The sequence below is a fragment of the Pygoscelis adeliae genome, unplaced genomic scaffold (assembly GCF_000699105.1).
Source record: "Pygoscelis adeliae isolate BGI_AS28 unplaced genomic scaffold, ASM69910v1 Scaffold167, whole genome shotgun sequence".
Lineage (NCBI taxonomy): Eukaryota > Metazoa > Chordata > Aves > Sphenisciformes > Spheniscidae > Pygoscelis > Pygoscelis adeliae.
Window position 1 is genome coordinate 6,534,207 of NW_008825428.1, and position 11,935 is coordinate 6,546,141.

The following is an 11,935-nucleotide window of genomic DNA, read 5'->3' on the forward strand; positions in this document are numbered from 1 at the left end:
CGGCGGGAGGGAGCTCCCTCGCAGCCGGAGCGCAGCCGCTGGCCGCGTCTCTCCGGACCGAGAACAGCCGAAGCTCGGTCCTTTGTTAAAGCTGCTTTTAAAACACGTGTAACTGGGGGCGAGTCCCGCGTTCCTCTAGTGAAGATCTTTGAAGGCAAAGACGACTTGCCGTGCGAGTTTCCAGTTTTGTCATTTAAAAGGACTTTTTGTTAATAAAGGTGACTTTAACAACAAAAAAAGACTGAGAATGCTGTATTACTTTCGCGAGTGATGAACCAAGACCTTGCTGTACACACGACTAGCTAAAATACTTGATAAAAGCAAATAGTTTCAGGGCTTTACAAAACTACGTAAGGGATGCGCTGGCATTAAACCATTTAACAATTCAGCTGTCGACAGCGGAGCGGCAGAAGCAGCAAGCTTCGACCTACTATTCAAGCGCATTCAAAGCGCACCCAGTGAAGGGTGAGGTTTTGCTTTCCTTTTGAACCACCCTGAATATTCCTTTAAATCTGAGAAACGGCATCCGAGCTGACCGTACTCAAAGCGTAGTGATTTAATCACTGAAATATTTGACTGTATCGCTTGCCGTGTGTTTCCAGCTTGCGGGAGGAGAGGAGTAGCGGGGAGGCCGGTGAATGATTCGAGGAGACACAGATCCCGCGTAAGCCAAAGTTCTGCATGAGCAGGGGAACACGATTATAGCACGGTTTTGGTTTGCGCTGCAGATGGCTCCTTAATCTGGTTGCATAACCTGGTATTAGAGAGTGAGGGTAGGTCCCGCTGCACGCTCCCCACAGTCGCAACTGAATGAAGGGTACAGTAACTGACGCCAAGCTAAGCTGAGCATGAAGTCACAGCCGTTACCTAGAGGGCACATCGCAGTGACTAGAGAGGGGAATTGGGTAAGAGTTGGAAAAAAATACCGAACCCCGTTTTGTTACCGGCCGAGCTGAAGACTACGTAGAGTGCCTGGGTTTAATTCCATGCTCTGCCGCTGTACAATCTCAGGCAACAGATGTTTAACTCACTTTTTGAGTTTCTTGTGATTTCACACTTTCAAAAAATGTAATAATGTTAAAATAAAAAAACCCCAAACCCAGTAACAATGGTAGCGGGCCTTGAAGAAGAACATAGGAAGCACAAGCTGGGAAAAGTGGGGCAAGGGTGAGTTCCAGGAATTCTGCAGTGGAGATCTGGGTCATGAATAGCAATTTCTAGACTCTTAGGCTATGTCTTTTGAGGTCCCTTTTATTTCTTCAGATGGATTTGACCTTACTGTGAGCATAAAATATGTCAGTCTGGGTTTGGCTGCTGCGATTTGGTACGATGGAGAGATCACTTGTGCATTTTAAATATGTTTCTGATCCTCTTTGTATAGTTTGTGAGCAGTTAAAAGCCCGATTATGTTACCCAGCCATGCTTGCCAATATGTTAATTTATAAGCGGAATTTCAAGTAGAGTAGTATCATAGTTTCATGCTTAGATCACGATAAGCCAGTAGTGGGGCTGACAAAGATGGTTCTGCTGCTGCCGTAAGCTGCTGATTTTCACACCTGTGCCCTGTCCTTCTTTGTGCCTGTAAAAGCATTTCTACGGCTGCACGGCAAACTGGATTGGGTTACAACTAGACCAGCAACAAGAAAATCAGTTAAGTTTAACCCTGATCTGCTTTACCGCTCAGTTACGTGATGTCCCAGCACACAGGAAGGTCCAGTGGAAGGGCAGGACCGTGTGACCGGCGCAGGGGGATGACCACCTCGTTTGGTATGAACGCCTGCTTACAGTAACAAAGAAATCATGTCACTTTCAATCTTGCATCATATGTGGGATCAAAAAATACAAAGAGCAGCAGCTAGATGGGCTTATCAGGCAGTATGAAGCTTACTGCAGGATGGATTTGCAAACTTTCACAAAGCTTGGGCCCTGTGAAATAAAAAAAATCACTCGCGGTAGCGTACGTTGTCTAAAATTATGATTTTATAACATAAGCTCTAGTAGCAGTTAGTAGAAGTATTCAGATGTAACTAAAGCATGTATAGGGAAGGATTTTAAATAAACATAAAACCATGCAGTATTGCAACAGTATACTGATTAGACTAAAGCTTCAAGAATTAAATCAGTTCAAAGGAAACGGCAGCTCCAAACTAGCAGCTCTTTGCATGAGACTTCACTAGCACTTATGGGCCACGCACGCAAGCGGAGCTGAATCGTGTGGAAAGCAGCAGTAATCTACATCCCTTACGGGTGCCAAAACCACAGCATGGACGACTTGTAAGTGGCATGCAGAAGGAGCAGGAGCTACAGCATCTTGAAATGTGTGCCTGAATTCGCAGCTCCCAGGCTCCGAAGTCAGCGGGACTCGGTGGCCCCTCCTGGCACCGAGGCGGGCCAGGTGCAGGTAGGAGCAGAGCAGCCTGTGCCTCTCTGAGATGCCATATGTCCCAGCTCCTGTTAGCTTTTGACTGATGTGTTTTGTAATTTGAGAGAGAAGAATGATAATCGGACGCATCACCTTGGATATATTGCAAGCACACTGCAAACGTATTATTAGTAATTATTCTTGGAAAGGAAATGTGGCTTGTAACTGTGTCTACACCTTCACATAATAAGGTTCTGCTGGGGATGACTATTCCCTTCCCCAACAGGTACCACGCATCTGAAGTCTTAGGTGTACGTTAGTGTGCTTGCGTGCAGCACCTGGAACTATCCTGTTAGCAAACAGAATAATAAGGAAAACTATTGGTATACGTTTTTCACAGGAAACATGCATTTTCTTTGTTCTGGATTGTAACTATTTCAATGAAAAATAGATTCCTTTAAAACACTTTAAAAATTCTGCAAATTCCACCACGTGCCTTGGTGGTTTTGATAGGAGCAACCTACTCGATAGCCATTCACTGGCTGTGATAGAGAACAGTGACCAAATCTCTCCTTCCTTATCAGAAACAAGTCCCATTCTTTTTATTGCTCTTCCCTCTCTCTGATTTTCCTTTCCCACTCCAGCAGCAACTAACCGTGCTACTGCCCGTTGCTCTGCCTCAAATTTATTGTCTAAATGTGTTAAAGCATAGAGCCCAAAGCACAGGAACATTGGGACTTACCTACAAACTGTATTTTTTTAAATTTCTTTATATGTTTTACACTAGGATAGTTAAAATGTGGCTTCAGATAGTTAATTGGATGACAAAACTTAATCTATGTTAGCACACATAGAGCTTATTGTATATGATTCAAGTAATACAGTACGAGAGAAAAATCATACCTTTAACCAAAATAGTGATATTGGTGCAAAACTGGTATTTCCAGGTCTTTGAGTAATCCAGCTGAAGCCAATGTTCCTTTTTTAAGCGTTCTGCCTTGTACAATGGAAACTAAGGGTGTACAAAAGAGTTTATGTAACACAGGCTTTTATTAAAAGATTTAAAGCAGTAAACAGTGTCCAAAAATAAACATTGTATTTTAAGAATAATCTAGGTGTTACGGGATTAAAACTGATAAGCCTGTGTACTGTAAAAGCTTTAAAGATTTGTAATACATGCCCCTTAACAGTTTGTGCCAATTCACTTTCGCAATAAGCCATTAGTTACAGGAGGCATCAAAGGCCCTTCTGTTAGAAGGCTTCGTTCTTACGTGCAAAAATACAGAAACGTTGGTACAGAAACTTCAGATGTTCTTTGCTGAATGTACGTGACAAATCGTTTGTTGGGGGACTTAAACAGTGAAGAACGACACCTACTTCTGGTTGATAAAGCAAGAGTAAATGCGGCGTAAGGGAGATACCTCAAACACAACAACTGCACAGAAGCAAACAGAGAAGCCGCCCTCCAGCTTTGCTCTGAGGTACCCCCTAGGCTTCAACACCCCTCCTCCTCACAGGCCCCCATTCAGCCAAGTTAAAAGCGCACATCCATCTGCTTGCTTCAGGGTCACTGTTTCACCGATCATTTGTCCATCCGGGTTGCCCGGATTAATATTGTGTGTCATATTGTATGAGATCACACAGTCAGAAAGAGACCCAACAAAATCATCATTGGTGCTTTTCTGAAATGTAATGCAACTGTCTGGAACATATAGTGAAAAGTACCATCCCCAGAGGTTTTGTTTAGTAATGCAGTACAAATTTAGCTATGAGTAATAGGCCCATGGTTGTAGTGTATTGCTTCAGAGTTACTTTTTTATCCCTTGAAAAGAAACAAAAAGCTTGCTCCGCTTTTTTTTTTTGTTAGTAAGAGAAACACTGTCATAGCTTTTCAGCAAATTCTGCTGGTCTCAAATGCACTCTTGATACCACAAAAAGCACTGTATACTCTTTGCTACAGTCTTGTGAACCACTGTTTTCTGCTTATAGAAATTCAGATTTGACACTGTCTTTAATCACTTGCTTTTTGCTTTGAATAACACATATTACACCCACCATCTTCGCAGTTTTGTCAGAGGACCCTAGAAACTGCAGTGCTCCTTTACACCATCGTGTGTGTCCTCTTCCAATACGGATTCATTTTTCAGAAAGGAAAATGGGAAACTTCTGTAGCCCTGAAGCCTCTTCCAGTGCCCTTGTCTTTGCAGTACAGTTACAAGCATCTCTAGGTCTGACGTAGCTCTTGCTGAAGTTAACAGCAGGTTTTAAGTGCCCCTTGGGGGCGGGTGAACACTTCCTCCGCCTGAGTCCAGGATGCACCATTTAGAAGGTCTTTAGAAGGTATTTGGATTCTGTCAGTAAAAACAAAATAGAGTCCGATACTAATACAGATATTTTTATAAAAATAAAATGAGTAAAATTACATGTAGGTTTGCGGTTTAAATGTTTTCCTGACTTCCTGCAGAGCTCATTCTGGGTAGAAGACATAGGCTTATACTCCAACAAACTCAAGTACAATGATAGTCTTGAACTGCAGTTGGTTTTTGCTGATGTTACCTGACAATAAACCCTTAACTGAGAAATATTACGGGAAAAGGATCAGATAAAATGTTTTGCAAATTCTTCACAAAAAATGGCCACTAGGCTGATTGTACCAGGTTTCCTATGTTTGGATAGTACCTACTGCTATCATTCCTTCAATATACAGCAGCTGATCAAAAGCATTGCTTCTTCATTAGATAATGTCATTCACCTATAATGCTCCTCAAACCTAAACTCCCTTACTTGAAAGATAACGTTAGAGGCTCAGCTTTCATACTGATAAAGCTTCTAGCCTTTAGTCGCAAAGGTAGGCTTGAAATCCAGCGAAGGACGCATCCTAAAGCACAGAACACAAAAAGAGACCCCCACCCTCCAGTTTCAACGTTATGGTTTTTAAACAGATATAGTTTTAGAAGTTTTTTTAATCCAAGTGTTTGGTTGTTAATATTTATTAGCATTATAAACACCACAGATGAGACCTGATTCTGCTATTACAGCTATTCACGGGCACTAAAAGATCCTTACCTCTCTCCAGAAGTGACTGCTAGAGCAGGATTTTACATCATCTTGTAAATTATGTCAGAATTCGGAAAACAGTAATACAAATCTTTTACCTCTTAAACAACTTCTTCATTCTGTGATTATCTGTGTTTCTAGTTAGATCATGAAAGTCTGTTCCAAAATGAATTATATCTTTACAAAGTATATTTTTAACTACTGGAAAAGGAGAATGGGGGTTTTATGCTTTTAACATTTGTACATATTACAATAATTTAACAACATATAAATGCTAATTATTAGTATAATGTAGTGACATAAACTTGCACAACATGATCAAGCCTATGAACTGGAGTGTATTGAAGATGGTTTCTCTTTTTAAAAGGTTTACATTGAAGATGAGAGCTTACAGGTTTTAAGGATTTTAATTTTTTTTCAACTTTTAAAAACTGGAAAAGACACGGTTTGGACTGCAATTTAGTTTCTCGGTAGCTTTGAATAAGCTGGCCTTTCTTTGACACGGAACAACTTTACTTGAGATTTCCTTGTTTATTTCTTCAAATGCACAACTGTGCTGCTCCCTATTTCTTTTTCATTTGTAGTAGGCGCTTATCCCTGCCAGTGCTTAGGGAGAGCTTCTACTTAACTTCACGCATGGTCACACTAAATGATGAGGATTAATCAGAGACCCAAGGGTTTATTATTGAACTTCCTTAAGATTTTTTTTTCCACAAGAGTTGGGGCTGTGGAGTAGAAGCTTTAGCTTTTGTCCGGTATTATAGACAGATGCATTTTTGAGTAGCAGAAGATTTCTGAAACAACCCTTCTTGTTACTGTAAAACACTTAACATAATGGTATAGTGTAGGGTATACAATGGGATCTTCTAGAGAAACTGTAATTTTAGAACATCAGTTGCTGGAAAATCACACAGGATCCATGACTAAAAATGATATCGACTGAATCAACAATTCCAAAATTTGCTGAGCATTTTCCTTCCAGTCTCAGCAGATTACCTGCATATCCTATGATCATTTCTATGATACATAGGACAGCAGTATTTGCCAGAATCAACAGAATAAATTATTCTATCAAGACAATGTCTACATTATCAACAGCACAGGATGTACTCCACGTGACCAAAACTTGAGACCCATTTAAGTTTAATGAGACCCATTGAAATTAATTTAAGTTTTTCTGCTACCTGGATGCAAGGCCAACGTGTTGACGAGTATCACAGTGCCTACAAGGAAACCAGGCTGTTACCAGCCAAACCTCCATCTCTCTTCTGGCTGTGGGAGACAGGAGGGTACGATTCCTCCTTCCTCTTGTGGCCCGCGGCACACAGCCTTGTCAACTCACCCTATTCTTTCTCTTTCCTAAAAGATTTGAGAGCTGAAATTACATAGGAAACAGCTTCTACTGCCAGGTTCAGCTTGCTTTTAAGTTTCTAGCCCTCTTGGCTGCAGAAGAAAACAGTCCCTCAGAACAGACAAGGTACAAACAAAACATTCTGGTTTGTTCTGTAGAAATTTCAACATTTGTAAGTCACCATGGGTTGACACACACTTCATTTTGGCAGCAGTGAACACCAGCGGCTAGCCTCACCCGGGTGCTTGGACTATTCAGGAGCCAGACTGCAATTACAGCCTCTTTGGATCTGCTCGCTGGATGTCACACCTCCGGGGCCAGACACAGTCCCACCCTTTGTCTTACTGTTTAGAAGGGAAAAAAAAAATCAAACCCTGAAACTATGTTCTCCAATCCCCAAATGATACAACATTTTTATTAGCAATTGCATTTTGTTTCTTAAGAGTAAGTCATGTATACGTTTCAGGTAAAGTGCCAATGTTTACCAAGGCTGGAAGAGTTTGCGGGGTGGAGGCAGAAGGAAAGAAACATTTTTTACCCATTTAAATGGATTTAGTAAAGTTACAGCTATCCACATTTTAAAGCCCCTCTAAACTGCCTGTGAAACTATCTAATGGATGAACAAAGGCAAATTACTGCTTTCTTCTCATACCTGTAAAAAGGGATTAACAATATAGCAAAACATAAAGGAGGTCTATTAAGATCTCCAGGGGAAAAGTGTTACATGAGTATTGCTTTGAATGTAAATAAGAAAGTAAATGAAAACGAGATCTAGGAATAGAAAAGTAAAAAAAAAAGCTTGCAAACCCAGTGCAAGTAGAAAAAAGTTCTTGTCAAATCAAGACTGAAAAAGTTCAGTTAAGAATTATTGTGACCAGGAGCAGCTGGTGTTCCTAATATTATCTGCATTAGTACCAGGAGAGATTTGTCATATTTCTTTCCTATCATATGACCTCTTCAGTTCAGTCTCTGCTCCACAGCTGTCCTGGGTAGTGTCTAATGTAGGCTGCCTTTGTTTTAGGTATTTGGTACACAGCACAAAGTCAAAACAAGTTCCTGAGCTTTCAGACTAAACCAGCCTGGTGTAACATGGCCGCTGTTTGCCTATGAGCCGCTTAACTGGTTACGCAGGCTTTACAACAGCACATATAATAAAACTGTAAAGTTTAAAGGGTAAATATATTTCATTTTTATAAAATACATATTTTTATAAAATACATTATTTGCATATTATACAACAGAAAAAATGGGAACAGTTAAATGCAATTCTTTAAGATATTAACAGAAATATCAGTTTTGCAAACTTTTGGGCAGCTGCAGTTATGTATGTTTTTCTCAAAGTACAAAGCAAGTAACTGCTTATAACTGGAACGCTACAATAAAATAAGTTTTGTGTTGAATTTAGGTAAGCAGTAGCCTAGGTAGTTCTGGTTTTTGCTTTTCATCCTAAAGCTCCTACCATATATCTAGTATGAGACGGTCACATGAAATAGGCCAAAAAACATAGTTGCTGTCTGTAGACTTCATAACTCACATTAAAAAGAGGTTTTTAAAGCAGTGACCTATTTAAATGCTTTGTGTGTCTTGGATTTTAATCTTTTTCTATAGCAAAAAATTGCTGATTAAAGCTAAATTCACTTTTTCTTTCAACATCTTGCATTACTATTAGTGAAATTAGGTGACAATAAAATGGAGAGCAGCTGTAACTCGCTTTCATTTTTCATCCCATAAACACTGACTTCTCAGGTCCATAAGAGAGACCCTTTCAGCAGTAATCAATCAAGAATGATCACGTTCCAAAGCAGACTTTTATTGCCATTAAGGCTAAATTAAGGCATATTCCATACAGGAATTTGGGTAATAGCAGAGTCTCTGAGGAGAGACAGTAGAGCTTCTTCATCCAACTGACTGAATTAAAACTGAGACAGTGTTACTCTATAATACACTTACACCAGAATGGAAGTTTGGTCAGAGTTAAGGTCATGCAACCGTAGTTTGCACTTTCCTCAGCTGAACGGTATCTGCTGCAATGCATCCATTGATGGAAACGTTAATTCAAATAAAAGGTCTTTGTTACTTTCTCCCCTTGCTTTGTCCACACTGACACCAGTATCCAGAAAAGCTGTAGAAGCTGCCCACAGAAGCCGAGAGATACAGTATGGTGTGTATTATCACTCCAATCACACATTTTTGTTGTCTATAACGTACTTTTCTTCAAATCCATTTCTCAGCTCTGTAACCTAGTCTCATCCGCCTGGTCTTTTCTCTGCCTTCTATCCAGTGTTTCTAGTCACTACATCGCTTCTATCTCCTCACATGCATTTTACTGAAGTGAAGTTAACAACAGAGCCCAAAATCGTAATCGTGGAGCAGATTAGAAACTCAAAACGGCTCAAAGCCAGGGAGCTATAAAACGTAACAGTCATTTCATGAGCTGAAGTATTCAAGCAGAAGCAAGCTTCAAGTCCTGGAGTTTATGCTTCTTCCCCACAACTGTCATCCACACGTGGCTAATAAATTAACCACACGGACCGACCGAAATCAATACTGCATAGACCACTGCTTTAGAAGAGTAACAGTGACTGAGACTCTTGAGACAGAATTTGTGGTTTTGTCTGAAAAGCAACAGTGTGGTGTAATGACAAAACGGTGACAGCTTATTGTGGAACCAGGTGCAGAGCGAAGCGCTTTTCCAGGCGCGAGGGTGCTGGGAGAAGGCACAGTTTTGGGACTGACAAGTTTCTAACATCAGCGTTCTTGCATGGAGCCTTCAGCATCGGCACTGCTGTGGAAAGCTTCCAGTATCATGTTCAAGCGTGGAAAATTTTCAATACTGCCTTCCTTGTCGGAGGACAGACAGATGTTAAAGAGTACAACTGCCTGGTTTCTTATGCTGCCCTATGTTGCACAACATTGCATGACATAACCCTCTATGTATATATTTAATTGTACAAAAGCCTTCTTTTTCAGAGAAGAGAATCGAGAAAAAGACTATCTTTAAAAGAACAAAGGACCTAATTTCTTTCTTAAAATATTTGATTAAACAATTTGAAAGGCAGGTCTCATTTTTTCCCATAGCAGTAATTACGCTTTCTCACCCTACCTGCTTTTCTACAATCATTTTCTTCATATTAGGCCAGATATGAAAACAGATGCAACAGAGGAAGCCTCGCTGCAATTACATCCCATAATTTCCAAAGACTGTTCCAAAGTTCATTCCATGAACTTGCTATATTAATGTTAAAAGGAAGAGTAAAAATATGTTGATAATAAACTTATATAAAGCTTTTTTGTTGTTGTTGTTCAAGAACTGACAGAGAATGGATTTAGAAGGGTAAAGTGAGAAAAATTCTCTCCTTTCAACTGTTAAAAATCCTTTCTGGAGCCTGTAGCCATCCTGATAACTTTTCAGTGACAAACTCCCAGAGGTCATGACTTGCTATTTTAGAAGCACTGACATTGAGAAAACTGTTTCCCGAAGACTAGTGGACCACTTCATTGTTCTTTCCACTGGGTCGGCGAGGATTCAGAAGTAAAACTGATTTTGATGGAGTTAATCTACATTTTTATATGGCTGTAAAGAATGCAGAAGGTACCTATGAATTTGTTCTTGTTTGAATGGTGTGATATGGAAAGCCCTAGGTAAGTCTGGTGGACAAAGAATGGTTTTACACCAGAGATACTAATGGCTGTACCGGGATTCATTCAGTACACACTGAAGTATTGTAAGATTCTACCACCTGTTACAAAACTACTTTACTAACTAGAAGAGACTCTGCAACAAACTGTTATATACAGGTGGTTTACCACAAAGTGAGTAAGTAACCCATCGGGGCAGCTTAATTCCCCAAACAAAATAGTGCTTTCCAACTAATATATGAAGTAAAAGCATTTAAAAAGCCTGTTTAAACAACTCCTTGCAAAATGGCTGGGCCTTCACACAATTCAGTACCACAGAACCGAGAACATGGATTTGCTACCGTGCAGTAGTAGAATGGTTTATAGTAGTATATACTGGAACACAGAATATCCCCTGTGTAAACGTTTATTTTAGAAGATAAGCGTAAGCTTTGTTTGTAGGTTAAACACTACCAAAAGGAATAGCCACAAAAGTTAGCCAATAAAAGAATTCCAGTAATGGCCTTCCGACAGGCTTTAACATCTGCAAAGGGAATATGTATCTCCGCATCGCTCTGTCGATTTACCTCCCAATTACCCTCTCTTTAAAGGAGATTTTGACTAACTTTTTCCAGTTCCCATTATGTCTTTTAGGGCTGCAGTTTGAGCAAACGCATAAAGCTTAAAATGAAATAGGGATGAAGGAGGCATTTACTACCATATCAGTGAACTGTTCTGCATGAACACGCCCTCGTCGGAGGGGGGGGGAGGCGGGGGGGAAGAGCTGAAGGACCGGACCCGATAAGTGCTTCTTATTCAACGCTCCTTACCGCTGGGCAGGTCTGAAACGGGGGAGACTCTGGAGTTCAAGACATCGGTCAATCTCACACCTCAACTAGGCAATACCCTCAGATAGCTTAGGCCTTCTTGCTGCTTTTGAAGTTTTGCGTTTGGGGTGGGTTTTTTTATTTAACCATTGAGCTAGGTTAACATGATTAAAACTGTTAGGCATGGCACCTTCAGTAAGCAAAGTTAGAGTCTGCTTTTCAGCACTGCTATAACTACACCTGAAAAAGCAAGTGGGTTAGCAAGAATATTTATCTAAACTGATGTTAACTAGAAAATGGGATGAAAATAACCAGACAGAAGAAAACCAACATCGGCAAACCCCATATCATATACACTAGGGCCAAATCACAACAAAAGAGACTAAACGACCGTACGGAAGCTTCGGTTTTATCCCCAAACCGAAAGGGCCAGATTCGCCACCGGTGGCTCCCTCGAAAGCGCGAACTGCGAGCCACGGGCATTACATCCTCGACCGAGTTTTGCCTCCAGGCCCTCCCCTGCTGCGGCCTTCACTTCACAGGGAGAGCAACACGCGGAGAGAGGCGACGCTTCCCCTTCCCAGCCTCGGTGCTTTTAGCTGAGAGGGAAAACCCACCCCCCGCAGCCAGCCACCGGCTCATCTTCCGAGCCCCGCCAGCCCGGGAGGAGGAAGCAGACGTTCCCCCCGGGCACGCCGGGCCTTTCTCTCCCCGAGGGCC

The 11,935-nt window shown here is 41.0% G+C and overlaps 1 protein-coding gene across 1 annotated transcript in view; it reads right to left on the reverse strand.

Moving 5' to 3' along the window:
• The window catches only part of SAP30 (Sin3A-associated protein, 30kDa), a 20,125-nt gene extending 8,427 nt beyond the window's left edge, over positions 1-11,698 (reverse strand). The window contains exon 1 of the mRNA XM_009330732.1: positions 11,612-11,698. Coding sequence (XP_009329007.1) covers positions 11,612-11,698 — 87 coding nt within the window. The remainder of the gene's footprint in view (positions 1-11,611) is intronic.
• Between the last annotated feature and the right edge of the window lie 237 nt (positions 11,699-11,935).